The sequence below is a fragment of the Furipterus horrens genome, unplaced genomic scaffold (assembly GCF_987537825.1).
Source record: "Furipterus horrens unplaced genomic scaffold, mFurHor1.1.pri manual_scaffold_6, whole genome shotgun sequence".
Taxonomy (NCBI): domain Eukaryota; kingdom Metazoa; phylum Chordata; class Mammalia; order Chiroptera; family Furipteridae; genus Furipterus; species Furipterus horrens.
This window is the reverse complement of record NW_028327176.1, coordinates 77197154-77214897: the sequence shown is the minus strand read 5'-3', so window position 1 is coordinate 77214897 and position 17744 is coordinate 77197154. Positions and strand designations below refer to the sequence as shown.

At 42.5% G+C, this 17744-nt stretch overlaps 1 protein-coding gene across 1 annotated transcript in view; it reads right to left on the bottom strand.

The window, feature by feature from the left end:
• The window catches only part of TGFBRAP1 (transforming growth factor beta receptor associated protein 1), a 58154-nt gene that overhangs the window by 11933 nt on the left and 28477 nt on the right, over nt 1–17744 (bottom strand). Inside the window, exons 3-6 of the mRNA XM_090281871.1 lie at nt 12138–12332; nt 9882–10036; nt 5896–5978; nt 1037–1378 (exon numbers count right to left, since the gene is read on the bottom strand). Coding sequence (XP_090137997.1) covers nt 1037–1378; nt 5896–5978; nt 9882–10036; nt 12138–12332 — 775 coding nt within the window. The remainder of the gene's footprint in view (nt 1–1036; nt 1379–5895; nt 5979–9881; nt 10037–12137; nt 12333–17744) is intronic.

Genomic DNA, 17744 nt, shown 5'->3' with positions numbered 1-17744 from the left:
CAAGTCACTACCATGAGGCAGCAGTGTATTTTCTGGTTCCTAAATAAAATGACTCTCTGTTCCACAGTGTATTCAAGAAACTAAGGGAGCCCTGGCTAGTGTGGCTCAGTGGATTGAGTGCTGACCTGTGAACCAAAGGGCCGCTGGTTCCATTCCCAGTTAGTGTACATGCCTGGATTGCTGGCCAGGTCCCCGGTTGGAGGTACGCGAGAGGCAACCACACATTGATGTTTCTCTCCCTCTCTTCCTCCCTTCCTTCCCCTCTCTATAAAAATAAATAAATAAAATCTAAAGAGAGAAACTGAGGGAAATTGCTGGAAGAGCCAATACCCAGGTGGAAACCAGCCATGAGCCTGTGTTGTCTCAGCACCTGAACAGGATCAAACAATGCAGCTGCCAAGGGCCCCAGGGGAGTTCATCAGTGCTTTTGCCATTTCAATTATATACAAAACATCACAGACAAAGAAGCTTATAGCTTAATAGAGTTTAGGGGTCACCCAACACTTTTAAAGAAAAAAACCCCTGAGGCCCAGAAGAGTTCACAACTAGAGCACCTGCCTTGGGCAAAGAAGCTGCCAGCTCTGTGACAAAATCAGTAACTAGGGATCAACTGCCCTCATGCATAAGGCCAGGGGCAGCCACCTACCAACTTGTGCACATAATGAAGACAGTTCTAAGCCATAACTTCTTCTCCACAAGATCAATGATCTATTTATCCAAATGTCTATCTATCTGTTCAAATTGGTCATCGGCGGCTAACATGCACTATTAATTGTACCAACAAACATGTGGTATCTTCCACAGGAAAATCCTAGATGGAACATGAAGGCAACTTAAGGATCACTTCATTTACTAACGAAGCTAGGCTTAGCTTCAAATGTAGAGAGTGATCTAACCTGAGGGGCACTAGACTGACACTATGATTTCAAGGTAGTCACTTGATGCATCTCTCAGAAACTCAAACCCACTGGCTTTATCAGCTGGGTGGGGAGGGGCTGGCATGAAGCCCCTGGCTGACACAGGGGAGAACACTCACTTTTTGTGCTTCTCTAGCCAGGCAGCGCTGTCTGTCAGGAGACAGGAGTTCTTGGTGACCAGCAGGTCCAGCAGACTGTCGTGGTCGGCCTCTGCATACAGCTTGAGCAAGGCCGTATCTATGTCTTCCTTGTAGCCATTTGCTACCTCTGTGCTACGGACTTCATTCAAGTAGCTCATGAGGAAGCGCTTGCACTTGGCCATCTTCTCCTGGTCCCCTTGGGTCAGCTGGTTCAGGTCTGCATACTCGTGGAGAGGAGGGTGAGACCGTGTGAATGAAGAGGAGGTGGGCAACAGGAAGGGGTAGAGAGAGATCAGCTCCCGGACATCAAGCTGGCCGCTTCTGCAATTACAGTGTCAAACTAAATGAAGCAAAAAGAGAGAGAGAGCACACATAGGCACACAAAACAACACCGGAGGGGTGTGCGCATCTGCGCGCATTAACAGGGAGCTGGGTATTTGGGTAAGCGCACCAGAGAGACCATCTCAATGTGCAAGCATGGCAAAGCACTACTGAACTGAGTGCCACCACCTGATTCCAAAAAGAACAGAGGGGACCACGGTGAAAGACACGTGCACAACATGTGTTGAGGTGAAACATCAAAACATCTGAACACCAAATCAGCACCGGGCCCCCTAGAAACCATGGCAAAGAAATACAAAGGAAGTAACACAACACCAGCTGATCAGGGTCCTCCCAAAACCAATGTTTCCTTTTTTTGCCTTTTTTAAAAAATATATATTTTATGTTGTTACAGTAGTCCCAATTTGTTTTTTCCCTTTGCTCCCCTCTGCCCAGTACCTCCCTTTCCCTCCAGCAATCCCACCTCCCTTAGTTCATGTCCATGGGTTGTGCATATAAGTTCTTTGGCTTCACCCTTTCCTATATTATTCTTAACTTCCCCCTATTTTGTACCAACCAACTATGCTTCTTAATCCCTGCATCATATCCCCATTTCTCCACCTTCCCCCTCCCAGCTGATAACCCTCCAAATAATCCCCATATCTATGATTCTGTCCCTATTCTGGTTTGGTTAGTTGCATTTTGTTTTCATCTTTTAGATTCAGTTGTTGATAGTTGTGAGTTTGTTGTCATTTTAATGTTCATAATTTTGATCTTTTTTTTAAGTAAGTCCCTTTGACACTTTATATAATAATGGCTTGGTGATGATGAACTCCTTTAGCTTTACCTTGTCTGGGAAGCACTTCATCTGCCCTTCCATTCTAAATGCTAGCTTTGCTGGATAGAGTAATCCTGGTTTTAAGTCCTTGCTTTTAATCACATTGAATACTTGTTGCTGCCAGCCTCTTCTTGCCTGCAAAGTTTCTTTTGAGAAATCAGCTGAGTCTTATAGGCACCCCTTTGTAGGTAACTCTCTGCTTTTCTCTTGCTGCTTTTAAGATTCTCTCTTTATCTGGAACCTTTGGCATTTTAATTATGATGTGTCTTGGTGTGGTCCTCGTTGAGTCTAGCTTGTTTGGGATTCTTTGTGTTCCTGGACTTGTATGTCTATTTCCTTCACCAAATTTGAGGAGTTTTCCTTCATTAATTTTTCATATAAGCTTTCAATTTCTTGCTCTTCCTCTTCTCCTTCTGGCATCCCTATGATTCGGCTGTTGGTATGTTTAAAGTTGTCCCAGAGGTTCCTAAGCCTCTCATTTTTTTCAATTCTTGTTTCCTCATTCTGTACTGGTTGACTGTTTTTTTCTTCCTTATGTTCCAAATCATTGATTTGAACCCTGGTTTCTTTCCTTTCACCATAGGTTTTGTGTGGATTTTCCTTTGTTTCATTTAGCATAGCCTTCACTTCTTCCCTTATGTGTTTGCCATACTTAAGCATATCTGTCAAGCCTGTGAGCATCTTTATCACCAGTGTTTTGAATTCTACATCTGTTAGGTTGGCTATCTCCTCATTGCTTTGTTCTCCCACTGCAACTGTGATCCATTCCCTCTTTTGGGCTATACATCTTTGTCTCCTCATCTTGAGAGGCTCCTGTGTTTGTTTGCCTCTGTGTCTTAGGTAGAGCTGTCGCACCTGTCCGGATGAGTATTTCTTCTTTATATCTTTGTTTGTTGGGCTTCCATGCAATTCGATTTTCTGGAACTTCTGGTTGTCTCTCATTTTGAGGTAGTTTTATTCCTTCTTAGTTGTGGAGGGAGACGCAGTGTCTACCTACGCCTCCATCTTGACCAGAAGTCCAACCAAAACCAATGTTTTTCCTGGCATTAAATTATAAACAAGTTTATTGAATGGTCTATAAAGAAGGGACTTTATAAGACCATAACTTACAATGCCCTCATTAATGTTCTTTTAACAGAAGACACAGAAGCAAGCGTTCATGTGGCCATTGCTGTGGTGACTTGAGAATGTTTCAGAACAACTCAAATGGCCAGCACAGTGTCCTAACCTCTTAAGACCCAGGAGGCCCTATCTAGTAACATTCCATTCTACTTCATTGTTGGTCCCGCTTCCTTCTCCTCCCTACAGCCCACTAGTCCTGTCCACAGTGATAACAGTTAACAGCAGCATCACCCACTCTGGATCCCAGCCCTGGCCAGGATCAGACCTACCTGTGGGAAACCTCTTGAGGAGATAAAGCAGAGCCCCTGCAGACACACCAAATGGGAGTTTCTGAGGCAGGGCCTGAATCTGTACTTCTGCAACTTACACTTCACCTGCCTTCCTTCACTTTGCCAGCCTCCTGCGTTGGCCTCCTTCCTCCTGCTCTGCTCTTTACCCACCTTCAGTGGTCTGCTGTACCCATGGATATGTTCAATCCTCTCAGCATGGCATTTGGACCCTTCCCAAACAGGCCCCAAACCACCTGACAGCCTTACCTGTCAATGTCCTTCCCCATGCCAGCTCTCCACTCCACCTCATTGTTCTGCCTCTTAACCCTCACTGTTGCTGTTCCTTTGCCTAAAGCAGTGGCTCCCAATGGAAAGCAGTGTTGTTCCCTGGGGGACATTTGGCAATGTCCGGGTGTATTTTTGTCATGAGTGGCGGGTGCTATAGGCACCTAGCATGGGGAGGCCAGGCTGCTACAACACATCCTATGGTGCATCCCAATGTGTTGATCAGCTATATGTGAGAAACCCTGGCATAAACTATAGTTCACCATTTGGGAAACTTCTGCTCATCGCTTAAGGTGCAGAACAAATTCCGATGTCAGCCCATGCTCCGCAGTGTTCCCCTGCACTCCACTCACTGCACAGTGGCATCTACGCTGGGCGATGGGCATGTCCTATCCTCACGCCCTAGTTCTCACACTTGTCACTGGGTACAAGAACAGGCTGCACAACTCCCAGAGGACCAGACACACAGTGTGTGTCTCCATGACACAAAAGGTACACAAGTTCTGTCTTAGCTGCCAACCATGATTAGTCAGCAGTTGTGGCTTCTAGCAACAAACTGAGAAGGAATTTGAGGACAAGTCCCAGATCAATGAGAAACAGTGATCATGAGCAGTAGCAGTGTCTGCTGTTGGCACAGGAAGAGAAGGTGGAATCATTTTGTCTTAGAAGGGTCTTCTTCATAGTCACACTTTGGACAAAAGCTGAGAAGCAGTTGATTTTAAGGTAAGCTATAACGAGGCTGAAGCACGAAGTATAAACAACTGACAGGCTCCATATTAATTCTCTCACAAAATCAGTGAATTTCTCTAGAAATGCGTCATGACCATTCACCTTGTATTCTAAAGGAACCCATGAGAAAAAGAAGGTGTCCTGGGAGACAGCCATGACCCAAGTGAGGAGGCCTTCAATACTGCAGGGAGAAGGCAAGACAAGAGAAAAAAGAACCTCAGTCCACAGGGACAGAGAATCTATTTAAATCCCAACGCTACTGATCTTCCAGGAACAGATGATAACAGCACAGAGAATTTCCATAAGTAAAAGATATATAAGGGCACCATGATTCAATATGAAATTCCTTCTTTACTCAGAAGTCTGTTCTGTACAACCAATTTGGTAACACAGCAAGAGATCAGAGTCATGGTGGGTGCCAGTGTGGCATGGGCCGTATTGCAACATCGCCTAGAATAGGTGCTGGACAGCAAGCTACAGAGTGGCGTTCTGCTGTGGTTGTCACTGAGATGAAAAGGGTGTCTTCAGAAGCTTCATATACATCTTATTTTGTAGATGTCTCTAAACTGTGCAGAATCTATTCCACTGACATTTTGCAAACTTATTAATCGGCAATGCTTTAGCACGGTATTTAGACTATAGTAGCAGGTTTAACTAAATCTTCTGCAAAGCGTGCTGAACAACCACGTGAACCAAGGCCTCACTGAGCACACAGCGTGAGAGGAAAGGGCAGCTGGGAAACAGTGAGACAGGAATGGGCAAGAGGAGGGGCGAGACGGACTGTGGTACAGGATTACTCATAAAAAGCAGGAAACTTCCATGAGAGAAATGCAACTTCCTGAGAGAGCTAACTAGGAAAAGACCATTTACAATGTCTTTAGAAGAAGAATCATTTTCATATGTCTTCCCAGAAACACCTGCTCTTTTTCTAAACTCAAAGCTTCTTGTAAAATCTCTGGAGAAAAGGACAAGTGAACAATATTGTTTTCTTAAAAATCCTTCACGTTATCAGATTCACTCTTTAGAACTGCCCTCTTCTCTCTTCACTGTACTGTCACGCCCACCCCTCCTCAACCCCCACCCTCTTTAAGATACAGGACAATTAAATTAAGTCTAAGGAGGGTGGGGGGAGTTAAGAATGAGCCTCACCACTTCTACCTGAAGCACAATCTAACCACTGCAGCATGTCCACTACAGCATCACAGCTGGAATGGAGGCCCTGACCACAGAGGAACACTTGGAAGGGAAGTCTTGCTACCAGTGCCTCAAATTACCTGAAGAGCTCTTTAGCTTCCAGGAACTGAAGTTGTGCAAACTGTATGAACCCCGCCTGCTGCAGAACCCTTCTGTACATGACCTGCAGGGAAAGACAGGGTCAGAGTTCAACCTCAAACATAAATACTGTCCACAGCACATGACACAAATAAAAAAATCTTTCTGACACAAACCTTTGTTTCCTTGATGCTTCTTTCTTTATAGCATCCTAAATCTTAGTATAATTCAAGTCAGGCTTTCTTTTCTTTTCTTTTTGCTTTTCAATAATGTTTATTTTCACAAACTTCTTCCTCAGGACACAGCAGAATCCGAATTTAAGTATCTTTCATCACAGAATGAAAGCATTTGCTTGGAGGGCTGAGTAAATACCTCTGCCCTCCAGCAAACAAATGAGGCGTTTATAGGGGGGATTTCTTGATGATTTTCAAGCATACTGTAAAAAGTAGTCCTGTACATAGGTCTCTTTATTTTCCCCCTGAGTCAGTGGCTTCTTCTTTCACTAGTTTCTCCAGAGACATTTTTCTTCTTTAAGAAACACTGGCTTTTACAGGTCTAAATTCTGTCTCTTTGGATCCCTAGAAGAAATATTCCTTTAATCCCAGTCCCACAGTTAAACTTCTGGATAAATCCCTCCCTAATTCAGAACTCAGTGAAGTAAAACCAATACTAGTTTAAATGAAGAGAACAGAGTGTAATGGTGAAATGCCAGTCTATTGAACATCTGTTCTCCTTTTCTCTCCCTTTCTGGTTTCTCTAAGCCTAGGGTCTAGTATTTGATCACAAGCATCCTAAAGTTAAAATAAGCAATGTACTTTATTATAAGAGGCACATCTAGCCCTTAAAAACACACACACCTAATTAGGAAAAGTTATCTCTCATGACAAATCCTTCTGCTCTGCAATTCATTATATCGGAACTCTGTGTGGAGACCAGTTCCTAGCTCTGAATGACCCACTCATCCATTCCTTTGTATCTCTGCGCCCAAACCAGCAGGGGCGAGGAACAGAAAGCGAAGAGGGGAAGTGTGGAGCTGAGGAGCAAATGGGTGTGTGTTAAATGTTAACATATATAACTGCAGAAGCACAGAGGAGTCAATAGTTCTGCCTGCAGGAAAGGGAAGGATTCAGAGGGCAGGCATAGTTATCGAAACAGTATTTTATTGAGTATGGAAGTATGCTCCTGTAATAGCAGAGCACCAACAAGTAAGGCAAAGAGGGAGGAGTGGTGTACGAACACGTGTGGCATGTTCCACCAACTGGGGAGGAAGGCACAGAGGTAAAGGGGGCTGTTCTGACTTCACAGCCACCTGTCCTGAGGCAAAGCAACCTCAGCCGTCCTGTCTTTCTGTCTTTGCATAATGACACTGATTATTTTTTAATTGTTTTGAGGATTAAAACAATGTTTTAAAATACCTCTTGGTGGGCTTGCACATTGTAGAGCTCAACAGTTATTAGTTTCCTGTGTCCTCCACCCTTTGGGGTGAAGTGTAGGGTTCAGGCATGTTTCAGAGGGGTAAGAGGGGAGCAGGGAAGAGGACAGAAGTGGGCTGGGCTAATCACAGCATGCTTTAGGGGGTGGGCATTACTTTAGGCAACAGGGCATCGCTGATATATTTTAAGCAAAGGATTTGGTCTATGTTTTAGAAAGATCATTCCAGAATGGTGTGGAGGATGGTGAATACACACACAAGGGAGGCTATTAAAATCTTCCAGGCAAAACAGAAGTGTTGGTGCACGAGCAGTAACAGCAGATGCTGAGTATAAGGGCTGAATCTGAGACCATTCTGAGGGTATTTCCAGGGATGGATTTATGTGTTTGGAGCAATAAGGAGAAGGCAGACAGCATGTTAGGAAGAAAAAACGCCAACTGAGATATCAGATTAAAGAGCAAGATGACTAGTAACATTCTCTAATACTGACTGTTTATCTCTACTCCTGGCAAAGAGAGAAGAGAAGAAAAAGCAAAAAGCGGACAAATGTCATTGATAGCCCCTTTAAGAAAATGTTACAAACTGAAAAGTATGCACTTGTGTGAGTGCAAGGAGAGGGCACCCTACCACGTGGCCTGCAGACAGCAGCTCCTGAGCCTCCTGTACGGGGGGGGGGGGGGGGGGGGGGGGGGGGGGGGGCAGAGGTGCTAAGAGCAAGGTGGGCAGAAGCAGGTCTCAGATCCTGTGGCAGTCTGATCCGGCACCTCCTCAGCGCAGCCGCCCTCCTTGCCTGGAGGAGCCAAGGAACCACTGCAGAAGTGCGTGCTCCCAGCACAGCAGGCCCTGGGCAGGGGCTTCCTTCTTTTTGCTTTTGCTGCCCTCTGCTGAGTACTAATAGATAGGTCTTACTTTAAAAAGTTAGGAAGGGGCTCTGGCTCAGCTGGTGAGAGCATCGTCCCAAAGTCCTGATATGCCAAGGTTGTGGATTCAATACCTGGTCAGGACACATACAAAAAGCAACAATGAATGCATAAATAAGTTGTATAGCAAATCAATGTTTCTCTCTTGCTCTCTCTCTCTCCCCCTTCCTTTCACTCTAAAATAAATTTAAAAAAATTTTTTTAAATCACATCAGGCTGTTAAAAAAATTAAAAAAAAGAAGGTTATGAGGAAGCCCTGGCTGCTGTGGCTCAGTGGATTGAGTGCTGGCCTGGGAACTGAAAGGTCGCCAGTTTGATTCCCAACCAGGACACATGTCTGGGTTGTTGACCAGGTCCCCATCTGGGTGTGTGGGAAAGGCAACCAATCTATGTTTCTCTCCTGTATCGATGTTTTTCTCCCTCTCTTTCTCCCTGCCTTCCCCTCTCTAAAAATCAATAAAATCTTTTTTAAAAAATTAGGAAGGAAGATAAGTTTATCAATATTTAAATACAGCTCTGGCTAGGTGGTTCAGTGGTTTGGAATATCGTCACATGTACGAAAAGGTTGCGGGTTTGATTTCCATTCAGGGCATGCACCTAGGTTGCAGGTTCAATCTCTGGTTAGTGTGCATGCAGAAGCAACTGATTGTTGTTTCTGTTTCTCTCTCTCTCTCCCTCCCGCCCCCCTCTCCCTTCCTCTCTCTCTAAAAATCAACAGACACATCTTTGAATGAGGAGTAAAAATCTATATATATGTAAAAGACACCCTTTTTCACACCCCAAAACCATAAAGTATACCTCCTGTATTTCACTTTCAGAATCTACCCTTTTCGGCATAAAGCAACTGAGGCCAAAAAGCATCATTTCATTCCACAATAATCACATACTTATGTGAAAACCTGATCCATTTGTAACAATCAAGGGACTACTCTTAATTCATGAGAACTTATAATGATCAACTTAGATATTCATATGAAGTGCACACATACATTTTATTTCTCTCAACTACATAGAATAACCTGAAGTAACCTAACAGTTGATCAAGTAGTAATTTTTAGGGAGGGAACTCGATTTCATCAGACATACAAATAACTTGTGATTATTATATCCATTATATTTATTGTACCAACCATATGAAAGTTAGTGTTTAAGTTCGTTAATGTTTTCTCCTAAGGAAATTAATTAGATGGATTCCTGCCATATTAGATGGTTATCAGTATAGTTAACAAAGCTTTTCCTGAAGATAATACAAATCTAAACTCTTAAAAGTCACCCCATCCCAACAAATACAAATTCAGTATTAGGAAACAAATTAACCTGATGTTACTCTTTTGGTTTTTAAGGCTTATGCCCCTTATCCTTCTCTGAAGGCCCACTGAAGGAGAAAGGTGATTAGAAAGACAACTTGGTATGTGAAGAATGAAGTCAGAAGTCCCATCAGCCCAGCTGCCTGGCTGCTCTGCAGCCTGTTTCCTTTTCTCTGTACAATGTGGATGTGCTGAGAAATTCAGTAACAGATATAAACGCAATCTCCAAGGTCTGGCACACAGGAAGGGCCCCTGAATGGGGGTTAAATCCAAATGATTTTGGCTTGGTGGTTTGGAGGCATGCTTTCTATGACTAGCTAATTACAAACCTGAAATTTTTCCTTTGGAATGTTCCTCCGGGCTCCTTTTGCTAAAACCAAAGCCTCCTCCACTCGATGGCTTGCTAAAAGATCCTGTATTTGTTTTTCCAGAGGTAATGGAACCAAGATGTAAACGGCTTTACTTGTGGCGACAATCACTCTTCCTGGGAAGAAATTCAACACTGTTAGGAAGGGAAAGACATACTGCCTGCAGCAAAACATCCTGCTTCCCCCGCAACAGGATCCCATCTGGTTTGTTGACCAATTTCTTCCATGTTGTCCCAATATACCTTTTACAGAATTCCTACAGCAACTAGAAATTATGATGCTTCTCTTTTCTTCATCCCATACTTTCAACTGTCAGCAAAGGACAAACTGTTCACACTGCATTTCTGAAGTATAAAATGTTTTCTTGCATTTTTTAAAATGTGAATGTGCTGATAAATTTAAAACTAGTTGAGAAGATACCCAATATATAGTCCAATGAGGTTACAGAGATTAGTTATGAAAAATTATCAATAAGAATTATGACATACCACATACAAAGGTTTTAAAAATTCATCTTCTCTCCATGTTTGTTTACAGGAAACTAAGATTATAATACAGAGCATTCTGAAGATGAGACAGTATTTCATATTCAACTACCATCCAAATACCTCCACGTCTTGGTGCTACCTCATTAATTTCCCTGCAAAGCTGTGAGTCAACTGGACCTGTGGCCAACACTGTCACCCTCATTTCACCTGGGGGATCTTGCACAGTCAGTCCACCCAAGAGTCGGAACTACCATCCAAGGCTACCTCCCTTCATAGTACAAAGCTTTTCTGTGAGTTCTGCTCTCTTCTGGAGATACTTTTTAAGCTATTATGTACACACAGGAAGCAATGGCACAATCTTTTCTGTCTGTCTGAAGGACAGCTCAGTGTTAGCCAAGCCTTTGCTGCTTCTCAACTCTCCTCTCCCTGAAATCATTTCCACCCCAGCCCCACTGCCTGGTCACCCAAGCCCTCCTCTACTTGCCTGCATCACTGTTCTACCCCCTACCCCTCATCGTTCTGCTCTGCTCTCTTGTCTAAATGGTCTGTCTTCCATGATTGCAAGCAAAGTAAATTTTTTCACACTCAAGATGAGATTCTGTCCCTTCTCTGTGCTAGTGTCCCTTGTTCCAGGATGTCTCCCTTGTTCCCACTGAGGGTGGGTTCTGTCATCAGCTTCTTGGTGTCCATGACCCCACCCCCCTAGCACCGTAACACTATCATGAAATGTGCTCTTCCCCAAAGCATGTGTCAGGGCCCCCAACTGGTATCTGATGTGCTTATTAATGTGGGGACTGAGTCTCAGTAAGTTTATATCCCTAGCATCTCAAAAAGGAAGGTCGATGTGCGGTCAGCTGAGATCCTTAAACAGCAAGTACAATGCATCAATCTAATTAGTTCCTGCTTTGAGGAAAATATCATAAAAGGCATTCTTAGGACAACTGGGGAAATCTGAACACAGGCAGGACGTTCAAGCTCATTTTCTAAGGTGTGAAAAGGGCTTTGTGGCTATGTAGGAAAATGCCCTTCTTAGGAAGTATCATGGATTAAATGCCATAATGTCTTCCACTTCCTTTCAATGTTAATAAGTGTTACATCTAGGTGAATGGTGTGCAGTACTTCACTTTGTTTTTCTCTCAACTTTTCAGTCATTTGACAACATTCATAATAACATTAAGAAGTAAAATAGATTGCTCTCCTGGCTCATCACTGCACACAAGAGGCAGTCCCTCCCTGACTGCCCTGGTCTCCTCATCTGACACCACCCCTCCTCACAGGCCATGCACCACAGTCACACTGAGCCGCTTGCATGGTCTGAAATGCAGGGTTCACTCTCCAGCAGATTTGCATGCACCTTACTCTCTACCTGAAGGTTTTTTCACACCAGAGCTGCTTGGTTGACTCATACTCACCCTTAAAGGTTTGGCTCAAATACCACCTCCTTCAGGAAGCCCTCCCTGATATTCTAGGAAATACTTCTTCCTCTGCTTTCCCAATTATCCTTATTTCATTCTATAAAGCTCTTTGACTGCTGTAGCTATTGTTTGACTTCTCTCTCCCATTAATCCTGAAGCCTCTGCAGTGTAGAATGCATGTTACCATCTTCTGTGTATCTGCTATGCTCAGCCTAAGGTCTGGCTCCTAAGGGGCCTTGAACAGCATTTATAGAAGAAATACCAAAAAAGAGTTGATAAATAACTTTTGTTAAGATTTCTGTATAAACTGGTACCTTCAAAATCCTGTAGAATGTGTCCTTCTTTAAAGAGCAGGGTCTGCTTCAGCTGCTGATCCAACATGCTGTGGACTGTGATGAATTCGTCATCAAGCGCTATGACATACGGGAAGCACACAGCTGCGCCAATCACATTCTCTGACCAGTGCACTGGAGCTCGCTGAGAAATCCCAGCGACAGTGGCAAACATGCCTGGAAAAACAGGAGTTAGAAGGGCCTTCAAATAACTATGATATTTTATTTCTTGTGTCTAGATTAAGAATAACCCCTACTTTCATTACACTGGGGAACACAATTTTCATTTAGATTAGATACTTGTTTTTGACTAACGTTTGGCATCTGAATCCAAAAAAGACCCCAGTTTTTCTCTATCACATCAGTTTTTTAAGGTACAGATAGCCTCCCTTTGTCCCAGAATCATACAAAATGTATATACAAAAGAAAATTTTTAAAAATTATCTGAATATATTGTTTATTTATAGTTATTTTATTCATATAAAGGCTATATATTGTTACTGTGAGTCAAATTGTGTACAAGTAGTAAACTTCTGCTACCTAACGTACATATTAAGGTATTTTATCTTTTTAAAGACAGGCTAGGAAATGCCAAAATGAGATACATGAAACAGTATCTTTCTGTTGGCAAAGCTTTAACAAATTGCTTCATGAGACCCAGTTTTATGTGCAGAGGTGGGATAGAACATCCTTTCTGTCAAAAAGTGACTCATGTAGAACGTCTGGATCACCAGGTTTGAGGTCAGATCTTGGAGGCCAATTCGACTCCACCTAATGCTTCTCACGAGCTCTGCTGTCCCACATACACAGACAACAGGGATACTTGGTGTATCCATGCTGCTGATCAAGAAGGAAGCAGACCATTTTAAGGTAAACACAGATGATCCAATTGTGCTTGTGATACTGCAACAGATGAATGACTCTCTTTATGTCTTCATATTTTTCATGAAGACAAAATGAATGGCCAATTGGGACTGCACCAAATAAATTGCCATTGTGGAGCAGGACTCACTTCAAGCACCACTTTGAACTATCGATGAACAGTCGCCAATCAGTTGCGTTTTAGATTGGAATTCCCAACTGCTCCATTTAACCGTGTATGTTATGGCAATACACAAAACCACTGTCACTTCAAAAATACTGCAGAAATGCACTTTCTCTTGATCGGAAAGTAGGATGCCTTCGCTCCATCTTCAAGCAAGTTTTTCTCGTGCTGTCTTGATGCTAGGAGTTTGGAAGCCTTTTTGGATAATCCCAAATCTCGTGCCAAATCATTCAATTCATGCTGATCAAATCCCTTACGAACTGAGTCATTTTCACTTTCAAAATCTTCATTGTTGCTCTCACTTAGTTCTTCACCATACTCCTGTTTTTTGAAAGAGGGTAGTTCAGTGAAAACTGGCACTGGGATTTCAGCTGAATGAGGCACTGGGCATACAGCTGATGGTAGATGAGGATACTCTATTTTACATTTATATTCTTGTTATATCCTGATGTTTTCACTATACAAAAGGAACAGTCACTTGAATGATTTCTGGGCTCTCGCCAAACCACAGGTATACCAAATGGCAATTTATCATGTGTTCCCTTTGTCCACATTCGTAAGCTCTCGAACACTGCTTGCGCACCTTGTGAGGGGCCCAAGACTTATCTTGATCACCAAGTTTTACTTTAAATTATGCAAAATAGGCTTGCCTGACGAATGCACTGATGTTTGTCCTTTGGGAACGGTGAAACTGCCACAGACATAACAAAACGAATCAGGGTTGCTTAGGCACTTACAATGAGTAATAGCAGAGGCAGACATGATCTGAAGAAAAGGAAATAAGTACGTATGTAAATAAAAAAATAAATTCTGCTAACTCCTTGTATACAGACAAGAACTCGGACTACACTTCAGACTACGATTCACTGTATAGAGCGGCACACAACCTCTCACCACACTGTCTCATTTGTCACTGAATAGCCTAGACAAGTAGAAACATGTCACTTGTCTCCAAGGTCATCCCCCACCCCTCCGCACTCGAGGGTGGTTTGCTCTCAGCCAATAGGAGAGCACTAGTGCTTCCCTTGATCCAGGCTCGATCCAGACTAGTGTTCATATTAAGATAAGCTGTATAGAAAAACTTGACGTGATAGAAGAAAACTAACTGCTGTTTTGAAGTCAGCATGCCTATTTAAGTCTAAAACGGCTGAAAAATCAAACTCAACAGGAATTATGTTAAAAATTGTTCCACTGTGCTATATTTCAAGATATGAAAGGTAATATAATATGCTGCATGTGTGAAGGACCCTGCATGATGAGAATTAGCTCCCCAAGAAAGTATAGCTTATTTATACTTCCAACTATAAGCAAAGGTAAACAAAGGTAGGGAGGCCACACACTGACCTTAATGTGAGATTTGCTGACACTGGGTAATGGGGACACAACAGTCATTATATAAACATTGCTACTTCTATATGTTTGAAAATTTCCATAAGAAAATAAAATCTGTTTAAAAATAAATAAAAATGAAGGTAAACAAATGTTTACACATACCCATGTGAAGGTTTATAAACACACATGTCCTCATACAGAGGGGAAAAGTTACTGTCAAATAATTTTTAGGAAGCTTTACAACTTTCTTTCATATCCAGTCCTCCAACAGGTTTACATCTCTAAGTTACAGCTCTTCCTTATATATTAATTCAATGAATACTGAATACATTCATTCAAATATTTATTGAACACCTACAATATGTCAGGCACCTTATAAGGTTTCCTATCAGAAACTGTCCCTCCTCAGAGCTGAGGTCTAATTTTGGATACATATACACTATAATACAAAGACAACCAATTCTGCAGTTCAAGACAGAGTGTTGTTAGGTGTTTGTCAATGATAACTTCCATATTAAACTATTAAATGACAGTTTATCTTGTACGTAAAGCACTAAATGAGCCATTTCCAAATGAGCTGTTTATAATCCATAGATTCTGGGGTTTACCAAAATTAATATATAGTCACCAAGTAAAGTCCATCTATTTTAGCTGTTTTCAACGTTGTAGACATAAAACCTTTAAAAACAGCTTGCTACTGCTGCCTGCAATGACTGGATGCTACAGCAGGAGATAAGAGGTTCCTCCTGCACTCAGCTGAGAAGGGGAGAGGGGGAGACAGAAGGAAATCCCAGAATACTTGAAGATGGAAACAATGGACAGTATCTCAACATTTATTGAGCAAAACTCCTAAACCTGTGAAACCGCTGACTCTCTTAAATATTCCATGGCTGCAAAGATTAAAAAGTACTGTACTCAATTGCAAAGATAGCTCTTTTCCTCTAAATCTGGCTGTCCCTGAAAAGGAGTGCCAGGAGAGCTCACAGGTGTACATGCCTCACTCGTACTTAACCTAACATTCTGCAGCCCTGTCCGCAGAACGATGCTGTACTTAGAGCACTCATTGGGCTGTGCTGAACACTTTAAATATTGGCTCTCAGAGTGGGAAGTAGCACCAACCGAAACTGTCAAGGTAACAGAACAAAAAGCTTTATGATAGTGTGTGTGGTGTGTGCGCACACATCTCCCAAATAAAGTTACAATTGCCTAATGTGAACAATTCTTTCACCTTAAGTATTTCCTTTTGGCCCTTTAAGTCTCTAACAATCATTATTAAAAAGACTAACAACTCAATAGAAAAATAAAGGATATGAATCAGTAAGTCACAGAAGACAAAATGCAAATATAGAGATTCCCAAGGTCATTAGTAACCAGGGAAACACAAATTTAAAGAAGTAAAAAAACAACTTTTACCCATTAGATTGGCCAGAGAACGATTTGACAGTATCCATCAAAACTGAACATAAACCTACACTTTAATTCAATGATTCTACTTTCAAATCTATTGCCGATTGATAACTACAAGAATGATCACTATGGCATTTTTAATAATAGTATAAAATTGAGTATCATACCCCAGAACATGTATGGCTTTGGGTGAACTCATTAAAAACAGAAAAGAAAATTCATTTATCAAACAAATACCTACAAAAAAACCCCACTATAAATTAGCAAAAAACATAACTTCAACATTTGTTAGGTGCTTATTGTAGGTTGAACACTGAGTTAGATACTGAGAGACAGACTGAGACACAACCAAGGAACTCACAGTGGTGAAGGGTTAAGGAAAATACATAAATAATTACTACAAGAGATAACATCCATGGCAGGAGAAAGGAGTAAATAGTGCTGATGGGAGGTGAAGTCCAGATGGAGCCAAGTGATCAGAGACACCAGCTGCACAGGGAAGATGACACCCAGGCCAGGTGGGGCTCTGGCAGTAAGAAGCAAGAGGTCACGGGAAGGCTGGGACAGGGGTTGTCCTCCTAACAGGGAGTGGCTCCCAGAACAGGGCAAACCCAACATGGGGTACAGAGGGTTAGAAAGTCAAGTATGGGTTAGAGCAGGAAGTGCTTACCTGAAAAGGCAGGCTGAGGAGTGCAGCCCGAATTTATTACAGGATCACAGGTGCTTAGAACAACCACCTGGTAGGAGGGTGGAGGCTGAATTGAAATGAGAGGCTTGAACAAATGGAGAGACCAGGCAGCTGCCAGCCACCAGGAAGGCAGCCTTAGGCCAGGGCTAGAAATACAAAAGAAGATGGGTAACTTCCAAAGGAACCTGGTACCTGTCTTAGTGGGAGCAAGAGAGAGGGTGAGCTCTGGCTGGGTGGCTCCGTTGGTTGGAGCATCATCCCATACACCAGAAGGTTGTGGATTTGATTCCTAGTCAGCGCACATACCTATGCTGTGGGTTTGATCCCCAGATGGGGTGTGTACAGAAGACGGGAGGCAGCTTATCTGTTTCTCTCTCTCTCAAATCAATATACAAATCCTTGGGGAGAATTTTTTTTAAAAATCCTATAGGAGAGAAACACAAGGTGCAAAGCCATGAAAGGCATCAAAAATTTGAAATTAGGACTGAGCTTTGGAGGAGAAAATTAGGTGAGCATGAACTTGAATTTTCCATCTGGTTAGAACCAGAGGCTGAAGAATCTAAAGGGAAAAGAAAAGCGATTCAGGGGCACTGGCACCGTGCCCACCATCTTCACCCAGGTATTTAGTAAACATATGTAAGTCCAAGGATTCTGTTGCATTTTGGGTGAAATAACTGTTCTGCATAGCACAATTCTCATGGGAACATGGACACCAAAATGCTGTCCAGCCTTACCCTGGGACTGGCCACTTGAGGCTGGGCCTTCCCCAACCCTAGAACTCTGTGCAGTGCAGAGGGCCTGGCATGAATGTTCTCAAAATGAAAGGGCAGAAACCCAAGGTACAGAACAAAGACTCTTGCACAAACAGAAAAACAGGATATTTCACTAGAATAAAAGGGCAGAGCAATCATAGCAATTAGGGGGCCCACAGATCCACGTACAACAGAGGGCACTACTGTTAATGCAAATGAAAACCTATGTACTTGCTAAATAGTTAGGTGATAAACTACTGTAGCCCTGTTGTTGAAAGAGTGCAGATGTAACAAAATTTGTAAATGGTAAAAACCTTAAAATACCATTATTTTCAATTGTGCACCCCCCCTAAATAACAGTGGAC